We start from the raw sequence: 19,930 nt of genomic DNA on the forward strand, positions 1-19,930 counted from the left end.
AACTGTAACATCACATTATTAATTACATACCGTTATTAAACAGAGAAAGGCTAAAGTCTTTATAAAGGGGATGGGCGGGGGTCCGAAGTCATCGTTGGCATCAAATAAACTTTTGACAGAATGCAGCTGTCAGCCATTATACTTGCGTGCTTGTTCCTGCTCTCTGAAGCGGTGGCCCCGGCCGAGTTCACTCAGTCGCCGCCCTTTGCCTGTGACTGGTCCAATCCTGCTACCAGATCCTACCCATTCTGCAACGCCAGGCTCAGCGTGTCTCGCAGAGCCCAAGACCTGGTGTCGCGCCTCTCATTGGACGAGAAGCTAGCTCAACTAGTTAACAACGCACCTCCCATTCCTCGACTCGGTATCCCCGCCTACCAATGGTGGAATGAAGCTTTGCACGGAGTCTCCTACGTTGGACGAGGCATCCGATTCAATGGCTCCATTTCTTCTGCCACTAGCTTCCCTCAAGTCATCCTCTCCGCTGCTACCTTCGACCCCCTCCTCTGGTACAGAATCGGTCAGGTCAGTTAGTTTGTCTATCACACTTACTTACTGGGATTTAGTGTGTATTTTGAATGGGTGTGTGTGGATTAAGGCCGTCGGAGCAGAAGCAAGAGCAATCTATAATGCAGGGCAAGCCACGGGCATGACATTTTGGGCTCCAAACATTAACATCTTCAGAGATCCAAGATGGGGGAGAGGTCAAGAAACAGCCGGCGAAGACCCACAGGTTACTTCCAAGTACGCTGTGTCGTATGTGAGGGGGTTACAAGGTGATTCCTTCCAGGGAGGCAAACTCAGCGGCCATCTTCAAGCTTCGGCTTGTTGCAAGCATTTCACGGCTTACGATTTGGACAACTGGAAGGGTGTGAATCGCTTCGTCTTCGATGCTCGCGTATGTATCTACTACTGTTTTTGACTGGGCTGCTTCGTGCCTCACTTTACTTTCTTCTTTCATCCTCACAATAAGTCCCTGGATACTGGAATGCCACTGGATTACTCATTAAGCATTGCAGTCACTTAATTTCGTTTCAATATGCGAATTTAAAGTAGAAATGAACTGAGCAGAAGGTAAACAAGAAGATAAAGTAAAGAGACAAATTCTGGATCTGATACTAGTTTTACTGTCTTGAGTATAGTCCCTTTCCGTCCAACTTTTCCATTCTCTTTACCCTTTTTCAGAGTTAGAATGCTCATGATCAAGATATTTCAGGTCACTTTGCAAGATTTAGCGGACACATATCAGCCTCCATTTCAGAGCTGCGTGGAGCAAGGACGAGCAAGTGGGATAATGTGCGCTTATAACCGAGTGAATGGGGTTCCAAACTGTGCAGATTTCAATCTCCTAACTAAAACCGCCAGAAAACAATGGGGTTTCCACGGGTAATTATCTGCCTCCTTCTCAAATTGCGGTTCTTTTAAGAAAATATGAAAAGTGTTAGGATAGGGACACCGACAAGTGGCTTATAATGTATCTTAATTTGATCGTTATGATGGGCGGAACCATCAGGTACATCACTTCCGATTGTGGCGCAGTCTCCCTCCTTCATAAGGATCAAGGATATGCGAGATCGGCGGAGGACGCTGTGGCCGATGTCCTTCGGGCTGGTACACTCCCTGCGCCCTTTTATTTATGTGATCATCCTGTAGTACCAAGAAAGCAAGTCGTAATTATGTGTTTGTATTTGTTCACTTGTGCGTGATACATCAAGATTTTTCACCCTATAGCCTTTCGTTATGTAGGGCCGCTTTTTTGGAATTTGTGATCAACTTGGCTACTTTTTTCACACTCGGGTTGGGTGCGTAACCTCTCATGATCATCCTAATCATCTATAGAATTGACTAATGTAGGAGGATTTTAACAGTATTTTGTCGGTTTGCTTTGGCTGTGAATATTATCGGAAAGCCTCCTAAAGTGATCAATGCTTTGGCCCCCCCACATCCTGTGGAACCTTATGCGGACGTGTAATTTGTTTATGTATTAAAGCCATTGTAATTTCTATCTCACCTACCTCTTTCTGGATCCAACCTATCACAGGTGCAGTTGTGGGAGTATTTTTTTTTTTAACGGTCACTATGCTCAATCCAATCACAACTTCATTGTTTGTTTATTATAAACGGGAAAGTGGGACGCGTCTATTATTATGGCCCTATTGTTGAGAGGGATGCCTCCTTTTTTCTTTTTTTTTTTGGCCAACGACAGGGATGCCTCCAATTGAATGCGACACTTGAGTCTTGACATGAGCTCCCAGAATTCAAATGGGCACTTCTTTATTTTCTAAATTATAAGAGATAAAGCAAATTAAGATCTATGCGTGATGTATACGTCCTTTGAAAAAATGACATATAAAAGGGCTGTGTTTGAGAACTTGTTCTGCTATTAAGGACTAAAATTTAAATTTAGTTGAGTTTTAATGGAGTTGTAGATTAGATGAATTTATTGATGATTGGGGTATTTGAACTAAATTAATGGGAAGCAACCATATATGCAGGAATGGACGTAGAGTGCGGTGATTACTTGACGAAGCATGCTAAATCAGCAGTGGTGCAGAAAAAATTACCAATATCTCAAGTAGATCGTGCACTTCACAACCTGTTTTCAATTAGAATACGGCTGGGTCTATTCGAAGGGAATCCAGCCAAACTCCCCTTCGGCGCTATCGGTCCTGATCAAGTGTGTTCAAAAGATCACCAGTATTTAGCTCTTGAAGCAGCCAAAAATGGCATTGTCCTTTTGAAGAACTCTGCCAGACTTCTCCCACTCCCCAAAATAAAACCTCCAATTTCCCTCGCAATCATAGGTCCTAACGGCAATGCTGGCTCTTTAACGCTCCTTGGAAACTATGAGGGCCCTCCCTGTAAACTTGTGACGCCATTGCAGGCCTTTCAGCACTATGTTAAGAACACCATTTATCACCCTGGTTGTGATGGAGGAGTCAAATGTTCTTCGGCTCAGATTGGCGAAGCCGTGGACATCGCCGCGAAGGCTGATTACGTGGTGCTGATGATGGGGTTGGATCAAAGTCAAGAGAGAGAAGATCGTGATCGGGTTCACCTGGACTTACCTGGCAAGCAGCTGGAACTCATAGACAGCGTTGCTCAAGCTTCCAAGAGGCCAGTCACCTTGGTGATCTTTTCTGGAGGCCCTCTTGATATTTCTTCGGCCAAGGATAACAACAAAATTGGAGGCATCCTCTGGGCCGGTTATCCCGGAGAAGCTGGAGGAATCGCGCTTGCTCAGATCATCTTTGGCGATCACAACCCAGGTCAATTAAATTTTCTCTTTTAATGTGCCAGTGAAGTTTACCCAAACATGAAAGTTACATATATCTTCTTGATTAGTGCACTAGTGAAGAAAATTTGAACGGCGAGCTTTATGATGTGAATGCAGGAGGAAGATTACCAGTGACTTGGTACCCAAAAGATTTCATAAGAGTGCCAATGACAGACATGAGGATGCGAGCTGATCCATCTTCTGGGTATCCCGGAAGGACCTACCGGTTTTACAGGGGCCCAAAGGTGTATGAGTTCGGCTATGGCCTCAGCTACTCCAAATATTCCCACGAGTTCCTCTCTGTCACGCAGAACAAGCTTAACTTGAATCAATCGTCGTCTTACTTGATAGTTGAGAATTGGGAAACCATTCGTATCAAATCAGTATCAGAGATGGGGGCAAAATTGTGCCAAAGCATGTCAGTGTCAGTGAGGGTGGGAGTTAAAAACGAAGGAAGTACGGCGGGGAAGCATTCGGTCTTGCTATTTGCGAGGCATGCGAAACAGAGAAGTGGAAATCCGATCAAACAGTTGGTGGGTTTTGAGAGTGTGATGTTAGATGCAGGGGAAAGGGCGGAAGTTGGATTTGAGATAAGTCCCTGCGAGCACCTTAGCAGAGCAAGCGAGGGTGGCTCCAAAGTAATTGAAGAAGGCTCCCATTTGTTGATTGTTGGGGATGAACAGTATCCAATTGATATAATTTTCTGATGTTGCGGATTTGATTCTTCAATAAGCCTCAGCTAATTTATTAGGGGTCTCATCATGAAATTGAATCCGTACACTCTATCGATGTATTTTTAATATATATATACATATATATATGCTCATTCTGGGGAGAAATTTTGCTTTTGATATTAATACAATTATTTTTGTTAAAAAAAAGAATATAATAATTATTAAATATCTAATTCTCAGTTAAAAGAAATATGTTTAATCCAGAGCTTTACACTTAAAACATTTGACAAATTTTTTTTTTTGACCAGCAAAAACATTTGACAATTGTTTGTCCGCGGCCGGGTGTACGTATATACTAGTAGGAATATTCGATATTTTTAAAATTTGAAGTCATTTGATGATAATGGCGCCCATCAAACCAATTCAACTTCAATCACTTCAGTCCATTTGACGGAAAGATCGGCAAATTGAAATTGTCAATCAACGCTGTTTAAAGAATAAGTTTTCGTTATTAAAAATTAAAATTTTTTTTTTTACATGAAAAACTAAAATTCGTTTAAGAATATTTTAAAATGTAAATCATTATAATTTTTTTTTATTCATTGTCCGCTTTCGAGATAAGCTTTGCATTTTCCCAGTGTGAGCAAAGATAAACAGCATCTCTCTGGCAAAAAGGTTAAAAGGAAAAGATCAACAGCATCTGGAGTCGGACCCCAAAAAAAAAAAAAGGTAAAATGCAATTACGGCCCAAAAAAAAAGGAATAAAACCTACCCTGGGGAGAGCCCAATGACCGGACCACGTCTGCCACCGGCATTGGTCATATTGGGAGAGAATAAAATTGCCATGGGATTTCACCCAAAAAATAAAAAAATTGCCGTGGGACCTGGGGTTGAGATTTGAAGACATGAATCTACAGTGAGATGTCGGGAAGTAGATCTCCTCAGAAGCCAACCTCTCAGCAGCTGATCTAGATTGTTAATGTGATTAAATCGTAGCCATTCATTTCAATATTTTTAAAGCACCTCCAGGACACCTCAAATGCTTCGATCTTCCGCTACTTTTTGGCATAACTTGGTGGAAAATATTCTGAGAGGCAAGATATGATTTTTAAAAAAACGCTCATTTTTTCATAAAATATCATTATCTTTTAGATTTTTTCATAGCTAAAATCACAACAATCTCGGTTAGATGAATCTTTAAGATGCGAATTTCTTCCAGTTAAAATGGAGATTTTTTCCTTATATATGTACTCCTCCGGTCCTTATTATAAGACCCAATTTGACTTTTTATTTGGTCCTAATTATAAGACCCAATCCATTTTCTCTCTTATATTTATATATTTTTTTCCAAGATAATCCTTCTAATAATGATAGTTTTAGCCAATATACTTAATTAGTAAGGATATTTTAGGAATAACAACACTTATTTATTATAAATAACCAACTTAACTTACTTCCTTAATCTCCTCAAATAAGTCAATTGGGTCTTATAATTAGGACCGGAGGAGTATTACTTATAGCCCTAATTAGTCTTATAATTAGGACAGGAGGTAGTAATTTATAGAAGATATGACATTGTACTTGTTTAACATTGTAAAAGATGTAACTATTATATTTATATAATTACTACTACTTTTGGTTCTCAGCATATATAAAACTCAATTAACTAATTTTAAAAAAATTAAAAAAGTTAAATAAATTATTTTATAATGTTATATTTACCATTTTTCTCCAATATAATTTGTTTAGCTTATAAATTAATATATAATGATACATATATATCTTAGAAAGATAATGTAACATATGCTATAATTAAGTAATTTTTTAGCTTTCTTAGTTTTTTTTACCTTAGTTAACTAAGTTTTATATTAAGAACAGGAAGTGTAATGCTATTGATCATAAAAAGTAAAAATGTTTCGTTATAATATATCATGGCTTCTTTGTTGTCCAGGCTATGGTTGTTCTTCATTTTTGTTGCTTTGGCCTGCAAATTGTTTTTAGCTTCCAAAGCTTTTACCCTGTGTGTATATCCGGTTACATTAACAGAGATCTTTTGTAATAAAAAAGTTCCAGGTGGCGCAGATTTTGTTTTTTGCTATTAAAAGTCAATATTTTTTGTTGACTGTTTTTATTTAAGTTTAGCCATGATTTGCTAACATTTGAAAAATAAATGACAACACATTTTTTTAGTCATTCTTAATTTGAAGTTTAAAAAATATTTTTTGGGATTTTTCTCTTCAAAATTTCTACAATGAATATTTTTACCCGTGAAAAAGTCCCAAAGATATTAACTTTTATGAAAAATGACTTTTCTTTATTCATATACTCATATACTGCGTCTCAGAATATTTCCTACCAAGCTATGCCAAGAAGTTGCAGAAAATCTAAGATTTGAGGGGTCATGAAGGGGTTTTAAAAGTATTAAAATGAACGGATAGGATTAATCACATTAACGGTTCAGATCAGTTACTAAGAGATAGTGAGAGAATGGGATTCTGAGAGGATATGCTCCTGAGATGTCGGAAGTAAGATTTGAGTTGTAAACATTTCTGGTAATTTTTCAAAAAAAAATAATAGGGTAATATCTGAATAAAGGAGAGTAAGAAGTCATGAAATCAGTATTATTCATTGTAATTTCAGGTTTTCATACAAATTTTAAATGCAAAATTTGGTTCAAACTCATGAATGAAACAGATGAGCAACCATGGTATCCCTTTTTAGGATGTGACGCTGATGTGACGCTTCAAAATTGTTGCTTTGTACCCCTGCCCTTACATATCACATGGATTGCATGTAGAAATATCTTCTTCTTTTTAATTTTTCCTGGGTAATAGAAGGGGAATAAACAACGGATACCCAGCAGAAACAAAGTCTTTCGTTTTTAACCTGCAGAAGTTAGTGTATTAGAACTTAGCTTAGCCAGAAGGCATCTTCTCGTATCAAACGATCAAGGCCAACTGGAAGCTCTTTGTAGAAATTTTATTTTGATTTTTGAGGGAGGGGCACCAGCTTATTTTAGACAACTTGTTCCTTTTAAAAAATATATATATATTTGGTTAGGATTCTGATTTGAAGTTTATTGGGTGCCCAAGCCCAACATCAGGGAATACGTAGTGGGCCCACCGAGCTAGCCCCTCCCTTAGGGTGTGTTTGGTTTGAGGGAAGGGGAGGGGAGGTTTTATCCTCACCTTATTTGGTTTAATTAAAAAGGAGGGGAGGGGAGGGTATTTAATGATTCCTTGTTTGGTTCAAGGAGGAGAGGGGAGGGATAATAATAATCAATTTACCATTTTACCCTTACATATTAGTTTATGTTTTTTATTGATATATTATATAAATTAATTTACATCTTAATTTAAATTATATAATTTAATAAAAATTCAGTCTTATCATGTTAATATGTGTATTAAAAAATTGGTATAGTAATTTTTTATTCTAATTAATATAATAATATATTTAAAATAATCAAATTAACAAATCTTATATGCTCTAAGAAAAATGAAATTTTATTTTCTTTAGGCTATCTTTTTTTCCAGCTTTAAAATATATTTAATAAATAATATATTTATAAAAAACAATTAATTTTATATATTATAATTTTTTATTTAAATAATTTTTTATTTTTAAATAATTTTTATAATATATTTTTAATTATAATAATGTATATATATTTTATTTTTTTACTTAGGATAATATATTTTTTATTTGAAATAAATATTATAATAATATATTTTATGAGTAGAAGTGAAATATTAAAAAAATCATAAGGGTATAATAGTTCAAAATTTTGGCTCCCCTCCAAAAACCCCCAATTTGAAGGGGAGCCAAAATGGGGGAGGGGAGGGGAGAGGACATTTTAACTCTCCTCCCCTCCAAAATTTTTAACCAAATAAGGGGAGGGGCTCATTTTTCCTCCCCTTCCCTCCCCTCCCCTCTAACCAAACACACCCTAAATCACAATCGATGAAAATGTGATTGTCTCCAAAATTTTAAGTGGGAAGAAGACACGGTTAATTAATAAAAATAAAGTCAAATAGTTACGGCTATTTGATTCCGGTGGTTGATGCATGCTTTTTCATAAACAAAAGCCTCAATTTTTTTGACCTGGAATAAAAGCCTCAAATTTCGGCTTTTTTTTTTTTTGGCTGAGAACAAATTTAGGTTTGCAGGAACCAGTTGGTACCACTGTTTCAAAGGGGGGGGCAAAAGGGTCAAATTATTATTTTATGTAAGAATGATACTCCTCTGGTCTTTATTATAAGACCCAATTTGACTTTTTATTTGGTCCTAATTATAAGATCCAATCCATTTTGTCTCTTATATTTATGCATTTTTTTCCAAGATAATCCTTCTAATAATGATAGTTTTAGCCAATATACTTAATTAGCAAGGATATTTTATGAATAACAACACTTATTTATTATAAATAACCAACTTAACTTGCTTCCTTAATCTCCTCAAATAAGTCAATTGGGTCTTATAATTAGGACCGGAGGAGTAATACATTTGCTTATTTGTTTATTTTTCATCTTTTAGGTGGACATGGGAACGTGATGCGGACGTCGTTTTGCAATGCCACCATTTTTTTTTTTTGACCGAAACAATGCCCACCAATTTAAAAATTTGGAAATTCAAACTCTGTATAGAAAAGGGAACGAAGGCATTCTTCTTGTTTTCCTGGAGAAGGCTGACCAGTCTTTTCTCGTTTCCGGGGTATTCAGCTCCGAAAGAATCGTACCTTCTCTGCTATTCTGATCGCCAGATAGGAAAATCTTGAACCATCTCAGGTTAGACGCCCATCGTAGTTCTCGATTCTCCGTTCTTTCTCCCTATTCTTATTTAATCTGTCCTGTGTTGACTCCCTGCTTTTGGCTGCTCATTTGCATCTATAAGCTCCGTTTGATTCCATATGTCAATTACTGAGTAGCTAGTGAATTTACTTGAGTTTATGACTGAATACCGTTTCGCTTATAATTTGTTTGATAGCCTTGGGCGTAAAATATCCGAAGATAATTAGACTGGTCAGTGAATGAATAAGAATTAATTAGACCTGCAGCGATGATTTCTAAGGTCATCTTCTAGATTGGTTAGTTTTGCTTCAATAAGTCTACATACACTTTGCCAACATACACATCAATTCACATCTATGCGAGTAGCGAATGTCGATTTGTGCCCGCATCTTTCAGCCTGGTAAATTTTGCCACCTGCGCTGATGTGAGCTGATGTGTTTGCCGGTTGCTTCTAACATTTACCTTATTAAAGACTTGACTCCGGATATTAGAAATTAGAAGAAGATGGTGACCGCCGGCGATGATTCCTCGGTACAGGTCATCGTTTGACTAGACAATAAATGGCTGCAGCAAAATTTGTTGAAGAAATTGTAGTGATCTTGATAACTTTCCGACAATAACCGTTATCCATAAAATTTATCATTTCTATGTTTTGCCAAACAGTCAATTGATGGCACTTAGGATCAGATCTCAGCATTTAATCTTCTAAGAATATTCCACAGAGCGGTTCAGCTTTTTGCTTTTGAAAAGTTGATCGCATCTTGCCACTGAATGATTTGCGATTTTGTTGATGCATATGCTTAAGTTGGTTATCCTTTTTTTTTTTTTTGGTTGACAAGTAGTTTGTTACTCCTCCGGTCCTTAATATAAGACCCATTTAACTAATTTGATTAGATTAAGGAAGTTAGGTAAGTTAGTTAATTATAAGAAATGTGACACATTTTTCCTAAAATACCATAATCATATTTCTTAATACCCCATCTTCCTCTTCTACTTGATTATGGTTGAAGGAGTATCCAAAGGGGTAATTTAGAGAAAATTGACAAATATGAGAAATGGGTCTTATATTTAGGATCAAAACCAACTCAACAATTGGGTCTTATATTAAGGACCGGAGGAGTATAATATAAGACTTCCTGCCTGTCGTCATGCTGTAATTATTCAGAATGAAGATGAAAAGATACCGGAAAATTGGTATTGATAATTGTTGCAATCGTTAATGATTTGTAGAGATTTTATATGAACACCATGAGCGGGGATCCCGACAGCCCTGCCACTAATGGCTGTGACAATATGTTAAAATCACAAGAACAACAGGCAAAGGTATGTCCATATAGTTTATATCAAGAAGCACATTTCTGACCTCACCTTGATACTTGGCCACCGAAGCTATTTCACTTCAATGTTCTGATTAGAGTAGCATGAGTCTGATATTTTGATTCCATGCAGGTCAATGAGGTGAGAAAGCTGATAGGGCCATTATCCGGTAAGGCCTTGATTTATTGTTCTGATGAATCCATCTCAAGGCATTTAAGAGCTAGAAATTGGAATGTCAAGAAGGCAACTAAAATGTTGAAACAGACTTTAAAATGGAGAGCAGCATACAAACCAGAAGAAATCCGCTGGGTGATTCAATCCTTCTCTTCTCTTTACTTCTGACAATTTTTTTCCTAAAAATATATAATTCATGCCTGCGATGGATTACTACATCCTTTAAGGTAATTTTTGTATACTGAGTATTTGTTTCGCTTAAAGAAAAAGAAAGTACATGTATAGGACATGTCATGATAAGATATGGGGGATATGATAAATTATACCATTTTAAAATGTGAATACATGGAGTATTTGATAAATTAACACATGAAAAGTTTAACAGCACTATGAAAGCCTCAAAAACAAATATTTCAAATGTAAAAAAAGATATCCATTACAAATTCCAAGTAGAAGCATAAAACAAGTTAAAACGGAAGTTTTGAATTCAAATTAAGTATCCATCTTTATTTTCTTTCATATCGTTAAGGTCTCCAACAAGTTTCTAAATTATTTTAGCACGTTTTGAGATGTACAGTAGATTTCAAGGTGTTCCAAAATGAATCAAACAAAAAAAATTGCCGTATACAGATGTTTAAGTCCAACATGCATGTCATAAACATATTGTATGGGCGGCTGATTCGGATATGCCCTCTCTTTTTGTGTTTTGGTGTTTCATATGTTCTATCTCTGTTCCCTTGAGCCCATCTCTCCCCATATTCAGAAAGCAAGGGCAGGGTTGGGTAAACTTTCAAAGCGCTCAATCATATCCTCTGGCCGTGCTCTGGCTATGCTTCTTTATCTGATCAAAATTCTTCCTGAACAAACAGAATTCTTCTTAATAGTGCTTCCGACAAGATGAAGTTGGTTTGTCCGCTTATTTATCTGGAATGGTTGTGACATTTTGTGATATCAACTTCTAATCGGTTTGTAATGTCTATATTCTTGATGTAGGAAGAGATTGCTAATGAAGCAGAGACAGGGAAGATTTATAGATCAAATTATACTGACAAGAATGGGAGAACAGTCCTTGTCATGAGACCTAGTCGACAGGTTTCTTCTGATGATCACTTCTAACCTCTAGCTTTGATGATGGCTTAATGATATAAAAGTCATACTCTTACAATGTGCTTGGTGGGAGTGAAAATGGAAGGCTTGAGAGTTAGGGCCATATTTAGAAATATATTATGTCCAACTAATTAAAGCAGAGCTGGCCCTCTTTTACACCAATCTTTGATAATTACATCAAATGCTTGTTAGAGTTTTTGGTAATGGTGAATGCAAGCAAACTGAATCTAGTCCAAGTTTGATTTTTCGTCAATATTTAGAGGAGTTTTATGCATTTGTTGAGTTTCCATATATTTCTTTCCATTTTCTTCTTTTTTCGGTTGCAGAACTCAGAGTCAATAAAAGGACAGATCAAGTATCTTGTATACTGCATGGAAAATGCTATCTTAAATCTTCCAGCAGAACAGGAACAGATGGTCTGGCTAATTGATTTCCAGGGTTTCAGTTTGTCAAATATATCAGTGAAGGTGACACGTGAAACTGCCCATGTCTTACAAGATCATTATCCGGAACGATTGGGTTTGGCAATACTGTACAATCCACCCAAGTTCTTTGAACCATTCTTCAAGGTAAATCTATAAGTATTATTCATCTGTGTTGTGTTTTTGAAGCTCTAAATGCAGCATAAGTGGATAAGAATATGCTGACAATTTTAGGTCCACTTTTTCTTGCTGATTGAGGCATTATTTTGTAATTGTGGTAGATATTTTTCTTGCTGGTAAAGGATTGATCTTTGTATTTTGATTTAGATTTAGTTGTTGATAGCTTGTACCATTCTCTGATGTAAAAGAATGTATTGGTGCAGATGGTAAAGCCCCTATTAGAGCCAAAGACGTATAACAAAGTCAAGTTTGTTTACTCAGATGATCATAACACCAAGAAGATTATGGAAGATCTATTTGATATGGACCGGCTAGAGTCATCGTTTGGCGGGAATAATAACTCTGAATTTGACATCAATATCTATGCTGAGAGGATGAGAGAGGATGACAGGAAGATGCCCTCTTTTTGGACAAGGGTGAACATTCCATCGTCAGCCCCATATGATGCTCCTTCTTTAGATTCAATCAAGCTAGACTCGGATTCTGGTGCTTCAGACAATGAAGAAATAGACTCTACCCTTAGTCATGAGGTGAATTTAGAGAGCGCCAAATCAGATCAGGATATCTTGGCTCACCAAGGAGATATAAATACCACAAAAGATTTGCGTTAGATTGAGAAATTGCCTGCCGTCGCTTTTCCGAGGTCTGCACAGTCAACTGTAACGTAGCAAGACGTTATCTTGGAGCTTGGGACTGAGACTCCTGTCAACTTTTCAGGCCCAAAAAATAAACTGATGTTTTCGACTTATCCTAGTCACCTTTTTTTTTTTTTCCTTTCGCTTCTTCATTTTCTAATTTGACATTTATGAACACACAAGATAAATCCTACTTGACCCTTTACGGACTCCTGTGGTTTAACCTTGGAGAGTATATACTCTGATTAATTTTCTGCGTTTGTGTATATCCTCTCTGATCATCTTAGAAAAGCAGAACAAGGTTATTGGAAGCAAACGGCTGCTTCCACTTGCGCTGATTATCACGTCTTAGATCAAGGAAAAGATGAAAACATGTAAATCCTCATTGTAAGTGAAGGAGGAAAGATGCGCAGGACGAAAACGTTATAAAATAAGTTTGTTTCATGAAACAGCTAACATACTCATAATAATTCACATTCCAACTCATTTACATTTATAAATTATATTAACGGACGGCTGAAGGTATTAAGATTCTCATCTGCCATAAACCTCTGCAACAGGCTTCCTCAGCCACCACAGTCCTTAAGTGATGAGTACCAAAACAGTTGAAACAGGTCTTCTAAACCACTGGCCCAAAACTGTACTTAAACGTCCAAAAATCTAACTTCAAATCAATCGAAAAATGGTAATGTTGATTGCATATATTTCTTTCCTATCCATTTTTATGAGATTCTACCGTGACTCTGCAGATAATGCAGAACGCATGCCCTGTAACAATTTAAAAAGGTGTTAAATAAACGTATTACAATGTAGGAGAAGCATAAGCAGAAGAGATGAGTCAGTGGGTGTTACCGTTACCTGTATTTCTAGTACATATCATCCAATTTTTGTCTGTAAAGAGCCAAACGCTGTGAACACGTATCGAAGCTGTCAGCGTCTTCCAGGCATAATAAATCAAACCAGACAATTTTTGTTCTATTTTTCCAATCTAACTCAAGCGGATTGTAAGTTCCATTGCATTTTTCTAGACAAAAGATATCTATCTTTCATTAAAACTTTATTCTAGAAGGGCGGAGATATAAAAGGGATATACGATGCATACCCTAGTATAGGCATATACTCCAGCTTCAGTTGGTCCTATGGGACTCCCCCTCCTAATGAATCTTCCTTCCTTGAATATATAAAGCATGGGAATTCCAGTGGATAATTCCAAACTAATGACCTGTCATACAGTAAAAGAAAGACATTCATCACCATTTTACGCGTTGAATGTGAATGCAAGGGGAGTGACGGTTTTGAGTACTCCAATCACCTCTTGAGAAGTTAGTTTGTCAAGATACATGATAATGGATCTCAATGAATTCCCATGAGCAGCAATCATAACATTTTTTCCAGATGAAAGCTGGGGTTCAATCTGCATGGTAAATCAGCAGAATTAGCTCCACATGAATGTTATATGATCATTTCAACCTCAAACTTCATATTTTACACTATTACTAACAAGTCAACACCAGAAATTTGGTCTTTTTAGCAAACAGCATTCGTATTTTTATCTCCAGCACAATGCATGCTTAAGGCCATGTGTCTCATCAAACATGAAGCATAAAAATTAAAGATTAAAGTGCTTTGAAATTCACCATCCATTTTAAATATTCACAAAACTTACATGGAACCCCACATTAATTTCAAAAATATATACAACTTCCTTATTATGATGATATAATATGTAAAACATCATAGCGAGCATTGGATGAGAAAACAAAATAGGGAGAACATGTTTTTACTTGTAAAAATCTCAATAAAATCATGGATATGACAGGGAAAAAGGGGGGAAAACCTACCTGCTCTTTAAAATAAGCAACTGCCCTTTCAGCACACATTTCCAAACTTTCACCATTTGGAGGAGGTGTGTCATAACTTCGGCGCCATTCATGGACTTGTTCTTTTCCATATCTGTCAGCTGTTTCCTGCTTATTAAGACCCTGTAGCTCTCCATACCTGAAAGGGCAAATAATTGCAAAACCAATCACATACTATCCATGAGATTATAAAGCAAGTGCAAAACTGAGAACTGCAGAAAAGATTGCTACATTCTTTCATTTAGTTGCCAAGCTGCTATGACTGGAATGGATTGCTTCTTTGTATCTTCACTAAAAACTTGGCTCCATGCTCTTGCTTGCTCACTCTCGCTGTGTATGATGATAGGCACCTGCATAGAGGTTGATGATTAAAGAAGGTCAGACAAAAGACATTGATAGCATAATACAGCAAAGGATATGATTCTCCAAACGGTGTAAACTAGATATCATTATATTGCTATTTACATCATAAGCAGAAATTATAGTATAGCATAATCTGATAATTTCTTATTCCCTAGTATTCTGGACGATGGAGGCAGTATAAACCGCCCAGTCCTAAGTTATTCCAATAGTGATTAAGAAGACTGATTCAAAAGCGAAGTTTCGAGAGCCTGACATGCTTCCTAATAAACCCTAAGATTTCAATGCTAAAATTAGTGGAGCATATATTATCACTTTCGAAACATGAAGACGGTTATCATTCCTGTTACCTTCCTTCGACGGTGCTGGGTCATGGCAAGCATGGCTGTCATTTGTGCACGAATCAGAGCAGACGTAAATATGACATCGACGGGAATGCTACTGATCCTTTTGCCAGCTTCAATCGCCTCATCTATGCCCTTCTTGCTTAGCGGGACATCTACGCAGCCTGTGAATAAATTCTTTTCATTCCATAATGATTCACCATGCCGAATAAGGATCAACGCTGCTTCATCTGACATGAAACAAATTGAACGTCAGTTAAAAAGATCCATCAAAGATAACTTCAACTCAATGAATGTCGCAATCATGTGAAACTTGAAGTCAGTCCGACTTCATAATCCAATCAACATGAATGCTTTTCATATAGATGGATGAAAACATTATAAACATGTACAACGAACTCTTGAAGCAATGAATGTCAATTGATAGTAGATTTTCTCTTACTTGATTTCTTGGAACTATCACCGGTGCTGCTTCTTGAAGGGGATAACACTGGATCAACCAGGGATGTTTGAGAAGCTAAGGATCGAATTATGCAACAATTCCTCTCATCAGCTCTCCTTGACAAGCTATTGCAGCTGCTGAAATCCTTTGCTATCAATCTTATTGAGTTCTTCCGAAGATTTTGGTGGTTTTTAGAATTTTTAAGAAGCGACTCGGACTGAAAAGTTCCAATAGCCTGGTGACAGACTTTAGCAGCCATTCTCTGAAAATTGGAAAAACAAGGCAATGCCAGTTTATGTGTCATCCTAGATTTATTTGTCAGGAGTCACAAGATATACCCTTAAAGGTTCAAATCACGTATGGAATAACACAACAAACTTGTGCGTGCTTAGAAAACCATTCAAATGCCCGAAAAAAGGAACCAAAGGGCTAATAATATATCGTGAATCACTAGTGAATGGTTGTTGGCATATTAAAATCTGGCCCGCTATTTACACAACTCGAAATTACTCAAAGAATTTAGAGGGAAGGAAACAAACAGCAGATCCATATGAAATGAACAAGATAAATCAAGATGAACCGAGACGGAGAATGCATCAATACATGAAACAAGGAGTACTCGCTCTTCCATCAAGTCTTGAGTCGAAAATAATCAATATGAAAGGCAACAACGTACCACTAAGGAGTTAAAGCAAGAACAAAGAAGCAGAAGGAAGGGCCAAAAGCAAAATGTGAGCAAGTATGGAATGGAGAAAATATATTTACCTGCTTATATAGAGGTGGCGATGAAAACGAGGAGGTGATGTAGAAACGTACGAGTTTATTACAAGAAAGTCTGAAGAAGAAGATGACAGAGTTACAGCAGCTAGTATTCACCGCAACGAACAACAGAGGGAAAATGCGAAGAGGGAAAGGGAGTTGTTTATGACTCAGACAAGGAGCCGCTTTAATCAAATTATCGGAGAAGTCGCCGATATTTTGGTTGGCTCCTAATTTCAATTAAGGCTTCCGATAATTTATATGCCAAACTGTAAGTCCAACGCCAAAATTGGCTGCTTCCAATTCCAAACAGTATGCCTCCAGCACAGTGGGACAGTGCTTATTGTCAACACCTAACCCTAATTTATGGCTTTTTCTTTAAATCGAACTACACAGCCCCCAAATTACATATCTGTGACAAACAAATGCTTAGATTGACTGGCTGTGGGGTCATTCTAGCTTAACTAAGATTAGGAATTTGATCCCGTTTAGGAACGCAGCAGTGTGGAGTGATATGCAAGCCATCCGTTAAGGGATCATTTACAGGTGTCACTCCGGATTAGTCTGGACCTATTGAAAAGCTTGAAAGATAGCATTGGCCTGGGATACCGGGAGAGATCAACTCAAAAAAAATTTTATATAATTGAGTTGAATTAATGAATTCTATTAATTCGTTGTTAGAAATATATAAAATAGACAATTTTTTTCAAAACAAGGTGAGCAACATTATATGCGCACTTTCAGTCCTGTGTTTATCATGCCATAATTTGATGGAAAATGTAGTCTCGTGGTAATTCTCTCTGTTAAAAATAAGAATGAACCATCCAATTAAGCAATAAATAATTGACGGTTGACATTCCAGCAGTACCAAGCAAGCGGAGTCATCTGAAGGATGTGGGCATAAATAATGGATGTATGAAACAAGCACAAAAGTATAATGACAGAAGCGAACATTATAGTTTAGTTGAGTTGAATAAAAATATTGTGATCTTTGGGGATCTAAATGGCTCACGGTGTCACCAACCCTTGGGGGAAGCTTAGGGACAAAACCATCTTCCATCCTTAGCGCTAAGTCCTAACCAGTGGCGTGTGAGCCTGACTATCATATTTCATAGAATTGGCCCCAATATTATTTTTGACTTGAGATATATCTAACACCTCAAACTATTTTCTCAGGTATATCCAGTATTATATTCTGAAGTATTTTGTGGTGCATCTAACATTTCGAAATATTTTTTTAGATACGTCCAACACCCTAAAATATTTCTTTAATCTTAGTATTGGATGCACCAAAAAATATTTTTGGTACTTAACACATCTTAAAAAATACTTTAAAGTGCTAGATGCATCAAAAAATATTTCATAATACTGAATATGTTTAAAAAAATATTTTAAAGTGTTTGATGCATTACAAAATATTTTAAGATACTAAATACAGTTTTATTTGCCATGGTCGTGCCAAAAGCGGAAGAAACTAGAAAACACCTAACAAGGAAGCACCGGCTTCTTCCTTGTGTGTGCACGGCACGTGCAGTCGAGCCCGACCACTCCCCCCTCACCTAACCCTTTTCACTGATTCCTCATTTGACCTCAGCGCTTAGCTTCAGATATTCAGCGTTTAAGCCCCGCTGGTTAGGTTCGCAATGCCATAAAATTAAAGTAGTAGCGGAACCAAACTAGACCCGAAGATCACGTGAGCCATACCCAACAGCCATTGCGTCACTTTCGAGCTGAGGAACGGAATATGCTTTTCACATGAAGCTGCTGCTTTCAAGAATACGCCCTCTTTTCAGGTCTAAACAAAATTATTAAGAATGACCAGGCAGACCAGCACGCACTACTTCGCGGACCACTGTGACTCCTTCACCATACCTACCATCACCATTCACCAACCCCTTCTTCGAGCGTCATGCTGCTGAATATTAAACATTTAAGCTATTGGGTTTGCAACATCTTTTCAAATATTAATAAAATGACTCTGTTTTCCGGCCGAAACAAAAAAAAAACGCCGAACGTTCCCATAATGGAGTTTTAAATTTCGCTTCATTCATGGCCATCTTGATCTTCATACCTCTCATTTTATTACTTAATATGGCAGCACACAACAATAAAACGTGTGAGTGTCATCATCTCTTTTTATTTATTGACGTGACTATTTGTTTTTCTTCATACAAGTGGCCGGAAAAAAAGTTTAAATCTCCGTATGTATACAAAAATGTCGGTTAGTTTCAAGACGACCGCAAAGAAGTGAAACATAATACTCCGAACAAGAGGAGAGCCTTCGAAATGAAAGGCTTCACTTGAACAATCCGTAATTTATAGGTGTTTGGATGAAACCAAACCATAATTTAGAAAATAACTTCTTAAAGATAACTTTTGAAAAAATATATTTTTGAATAGATTTTGTAAAAAAAAATGATTTTGATAAAGTGAAAATATTTGAGTGGTTGTTATAATAATCATTTTGTATGTATAAATTATTAAAAAAGACATAAATAACATAATAATTATAGAAAAAATATTTTTTAATTTATATTTTTGTTTGAAATAATAAATTGTATATAAAAAATATAATAATTAATATTACCTCTCATTCTTAATATAAGAACTAACTAATATTCAATTTGATTCTGAATCTAAAATCTCAATCTATTTTAGTTTTTCATATTTATCTATTTTTTATATCACAAACCATGGTTCTATACTTTCAAAAAAAAAAAATCACTTTATAAAAAACCATGGTTTTAGATCTTAAACCATGATTTTCAATTCAAAAGTGATTTTGTCAAAAATCATGATGTTGGTTACATTTTTCCAAACCATGGTTTTTAATCAAAAACTGATTTTACAAAAAATTAACATGTTTGGATGGCTGGATCTCTAAAAACTATGGTTTTGCTGCTGCGGAGGAAGGGATTCGTCTTCGTTCTGCATCAAAGGCGTCGATGTTTGATAGCTAATTAGGTGGAATGAGAACACATCTCTAGACTAAGCGTGCGGCCCATGGCTGTGATTAAGTTCGCTTGCGGGGCTGCAGGATAACCATAACCCCACCAAGTAATTGCATTCGTACTTACAAGTGCCAAATATGGGCTTTGATCCTTTCGAATTTCTTATCTGTCACCAACGCGGTCTTGCGGTCATCGAGTTTACAGCCCAAGCAGCACCCACCTCTCATCCATGCCCCACTGACGGGTTCTTATGGTCCTCAAGTTTACAGCCCAAGCAGCACCCACCTCTCATCTCTAATGCCCCGTTTGCCATCGTGAAGGAGCTTGTAAAAGAGTTTTTGATGGAAGTGAAAATGAACGTGAAAGTAGAAGTAAAACTGCAAGTGAAAGAAAAGTGTGCTTGACATGACCGTGAAAATAGGATATAATTTTAATTGAAATTACTTTTAATCCTTAAGAACTAACTTGATTTTTAACTTGTTCTCAAGGGGGTGTTGGAAAGATTTTATGAAAAACAAAACAAAATTCCTCCACATATTTATTTCATACATCATAAAAGTAATTTTAAAACTATTTGATTTTAATTCCATCTAAACACTTCTTTAATTCTAGATACGATACTTTAATTTACTTTATTTATCT

The 19,930-nt window shown here is 36.7% G+C and overlaps 3 protein-coding genes across 5 annotated transcripts; 2 read left to right on the forward strand and 1 right to left on the reverse strand.

Annotated features, from left to right (window-relative positions):
* Nucleotides 1-4,100, forward strand: LOC114729096 (probable beta-D-xylosidase 7). Its single transcript, XM_028916048.1, has 6 exons — nucleotides 1-522; nucleotides 596-895; nucleotides 1,214-1,383; nucleotides 1,511-1,608; nucleotides 2,493-3,266; nucleotides 3,392-4,100. Exons 1-6 carry the CDS (start codon nucleotides 121-123, stop codon nucleotides 3,979-3,981), a joined length of 2,334 nt encoding a protein of 777 aa, XP_028771881.1. The 5' UTR covers nucleotides 1-120; the 3' UTR covers nucleotides 3,982-4,100.
* Nucleotides 4,101-8,586: 4,486 nt separating this feature from the next.
* LOC114729095 (phosphatidylinositol transfer protein 3-like) lies at nucleotides 8,587-12,827 on the forward strand. Its single transcript, XM_028916047.1, has 6 exons — nucleotides 8,587-8,735; nucleotides 9,969-10,061; nucleotides 10,188-10,364; nucleotides 11,223-11,321; nucleotides 11,663-11,905; nucleotides 12,142-12,827. The coding sequence occupies exons 2-6, from the start codon at nucleotides 9,978-9,980 to the stop codon at nucleotides 12,547-12,549; spliced, it is 1,011 nt and encodes a 336-aa protein (XP_028771880.1). The 5' UTR covers nucleotides 8,587-8,735; nucleotides 9,969-9,977; the 3' UTR covers nucleotides 12,550-12,827.
* Nucleotides 12,828-12,979: 152 nt separating this feature from the next.
* Nucleotides 12,980-16,572, reverse strand: LOC114729094 (2,3-bisphosphoglycerate-dependent phosphoglycerate mutase-like). Of its 3 annotated transcripts, none has more exons than XM_028916046.1 (9): nucleotides 16,344-16,572; nucleotides 15,579-15,840; nucleotides 15,143-15,366; nucleotides 14,664-14,782; nucleotides 14,415-14,571; nucleotides 13,886-13,987; nucleotides 13,676-13,795; nucleotides 13,426-13,481; nucleotides 12,980-13,341 (listed from the first exon to the last, which is right to left on the reverse strand). In XM_028916046.1, the coding sequence occupies exons 2-8, from the start codon at nucleotides 15,835-15,837 to the stop codon at nucleotides 13,440-13,442; spliced, it is 1,023 nt and encodes a 340-aa protein (XP_028771879.1). In that variant the 5' UTR covers nucleotides 15,838-15,840; nucleotides 16,344-16,572; the 3' UTR covers nucleotides 12,980-13,341; nucleotides 13,426-13,439. The 3 variants fall into 3 exon arrangements, with proteins under 3 accessions (XP_028771879.1, XP_028771877.1, XP_028771878.1); XM_028916044.1 differs by having other exon boundaries at nucleotides 13,432-13,481; nucleotides 16,344-16,571; XM_028916045.1 differs by lacking the exon at nucleotides 16,344-16,572 and adding an exon at nucleotides 16,255-16,297 and having other exon boundaries at nucleotides 13,432-13,481.
* Between the last annotated feature and the right edge of the window lie 3,358 nt (nucleotides 16,573-19,930).

Source organism: Neltuma alba, unplaced genomic scaffold, assembly GCF_004799145.2.
Source record: "Neltuma alba isolate B1F8T4 unplaced genomic scaffold, ASM479914v2 tig00012602_pilon, whole genome shotgun sequence".
NCBI lineage: Eukaryota > Viridiplantae > Streptophyta > Magnoliopsida > Fabales > Fabaceae > Neltuma > Neltuma alba.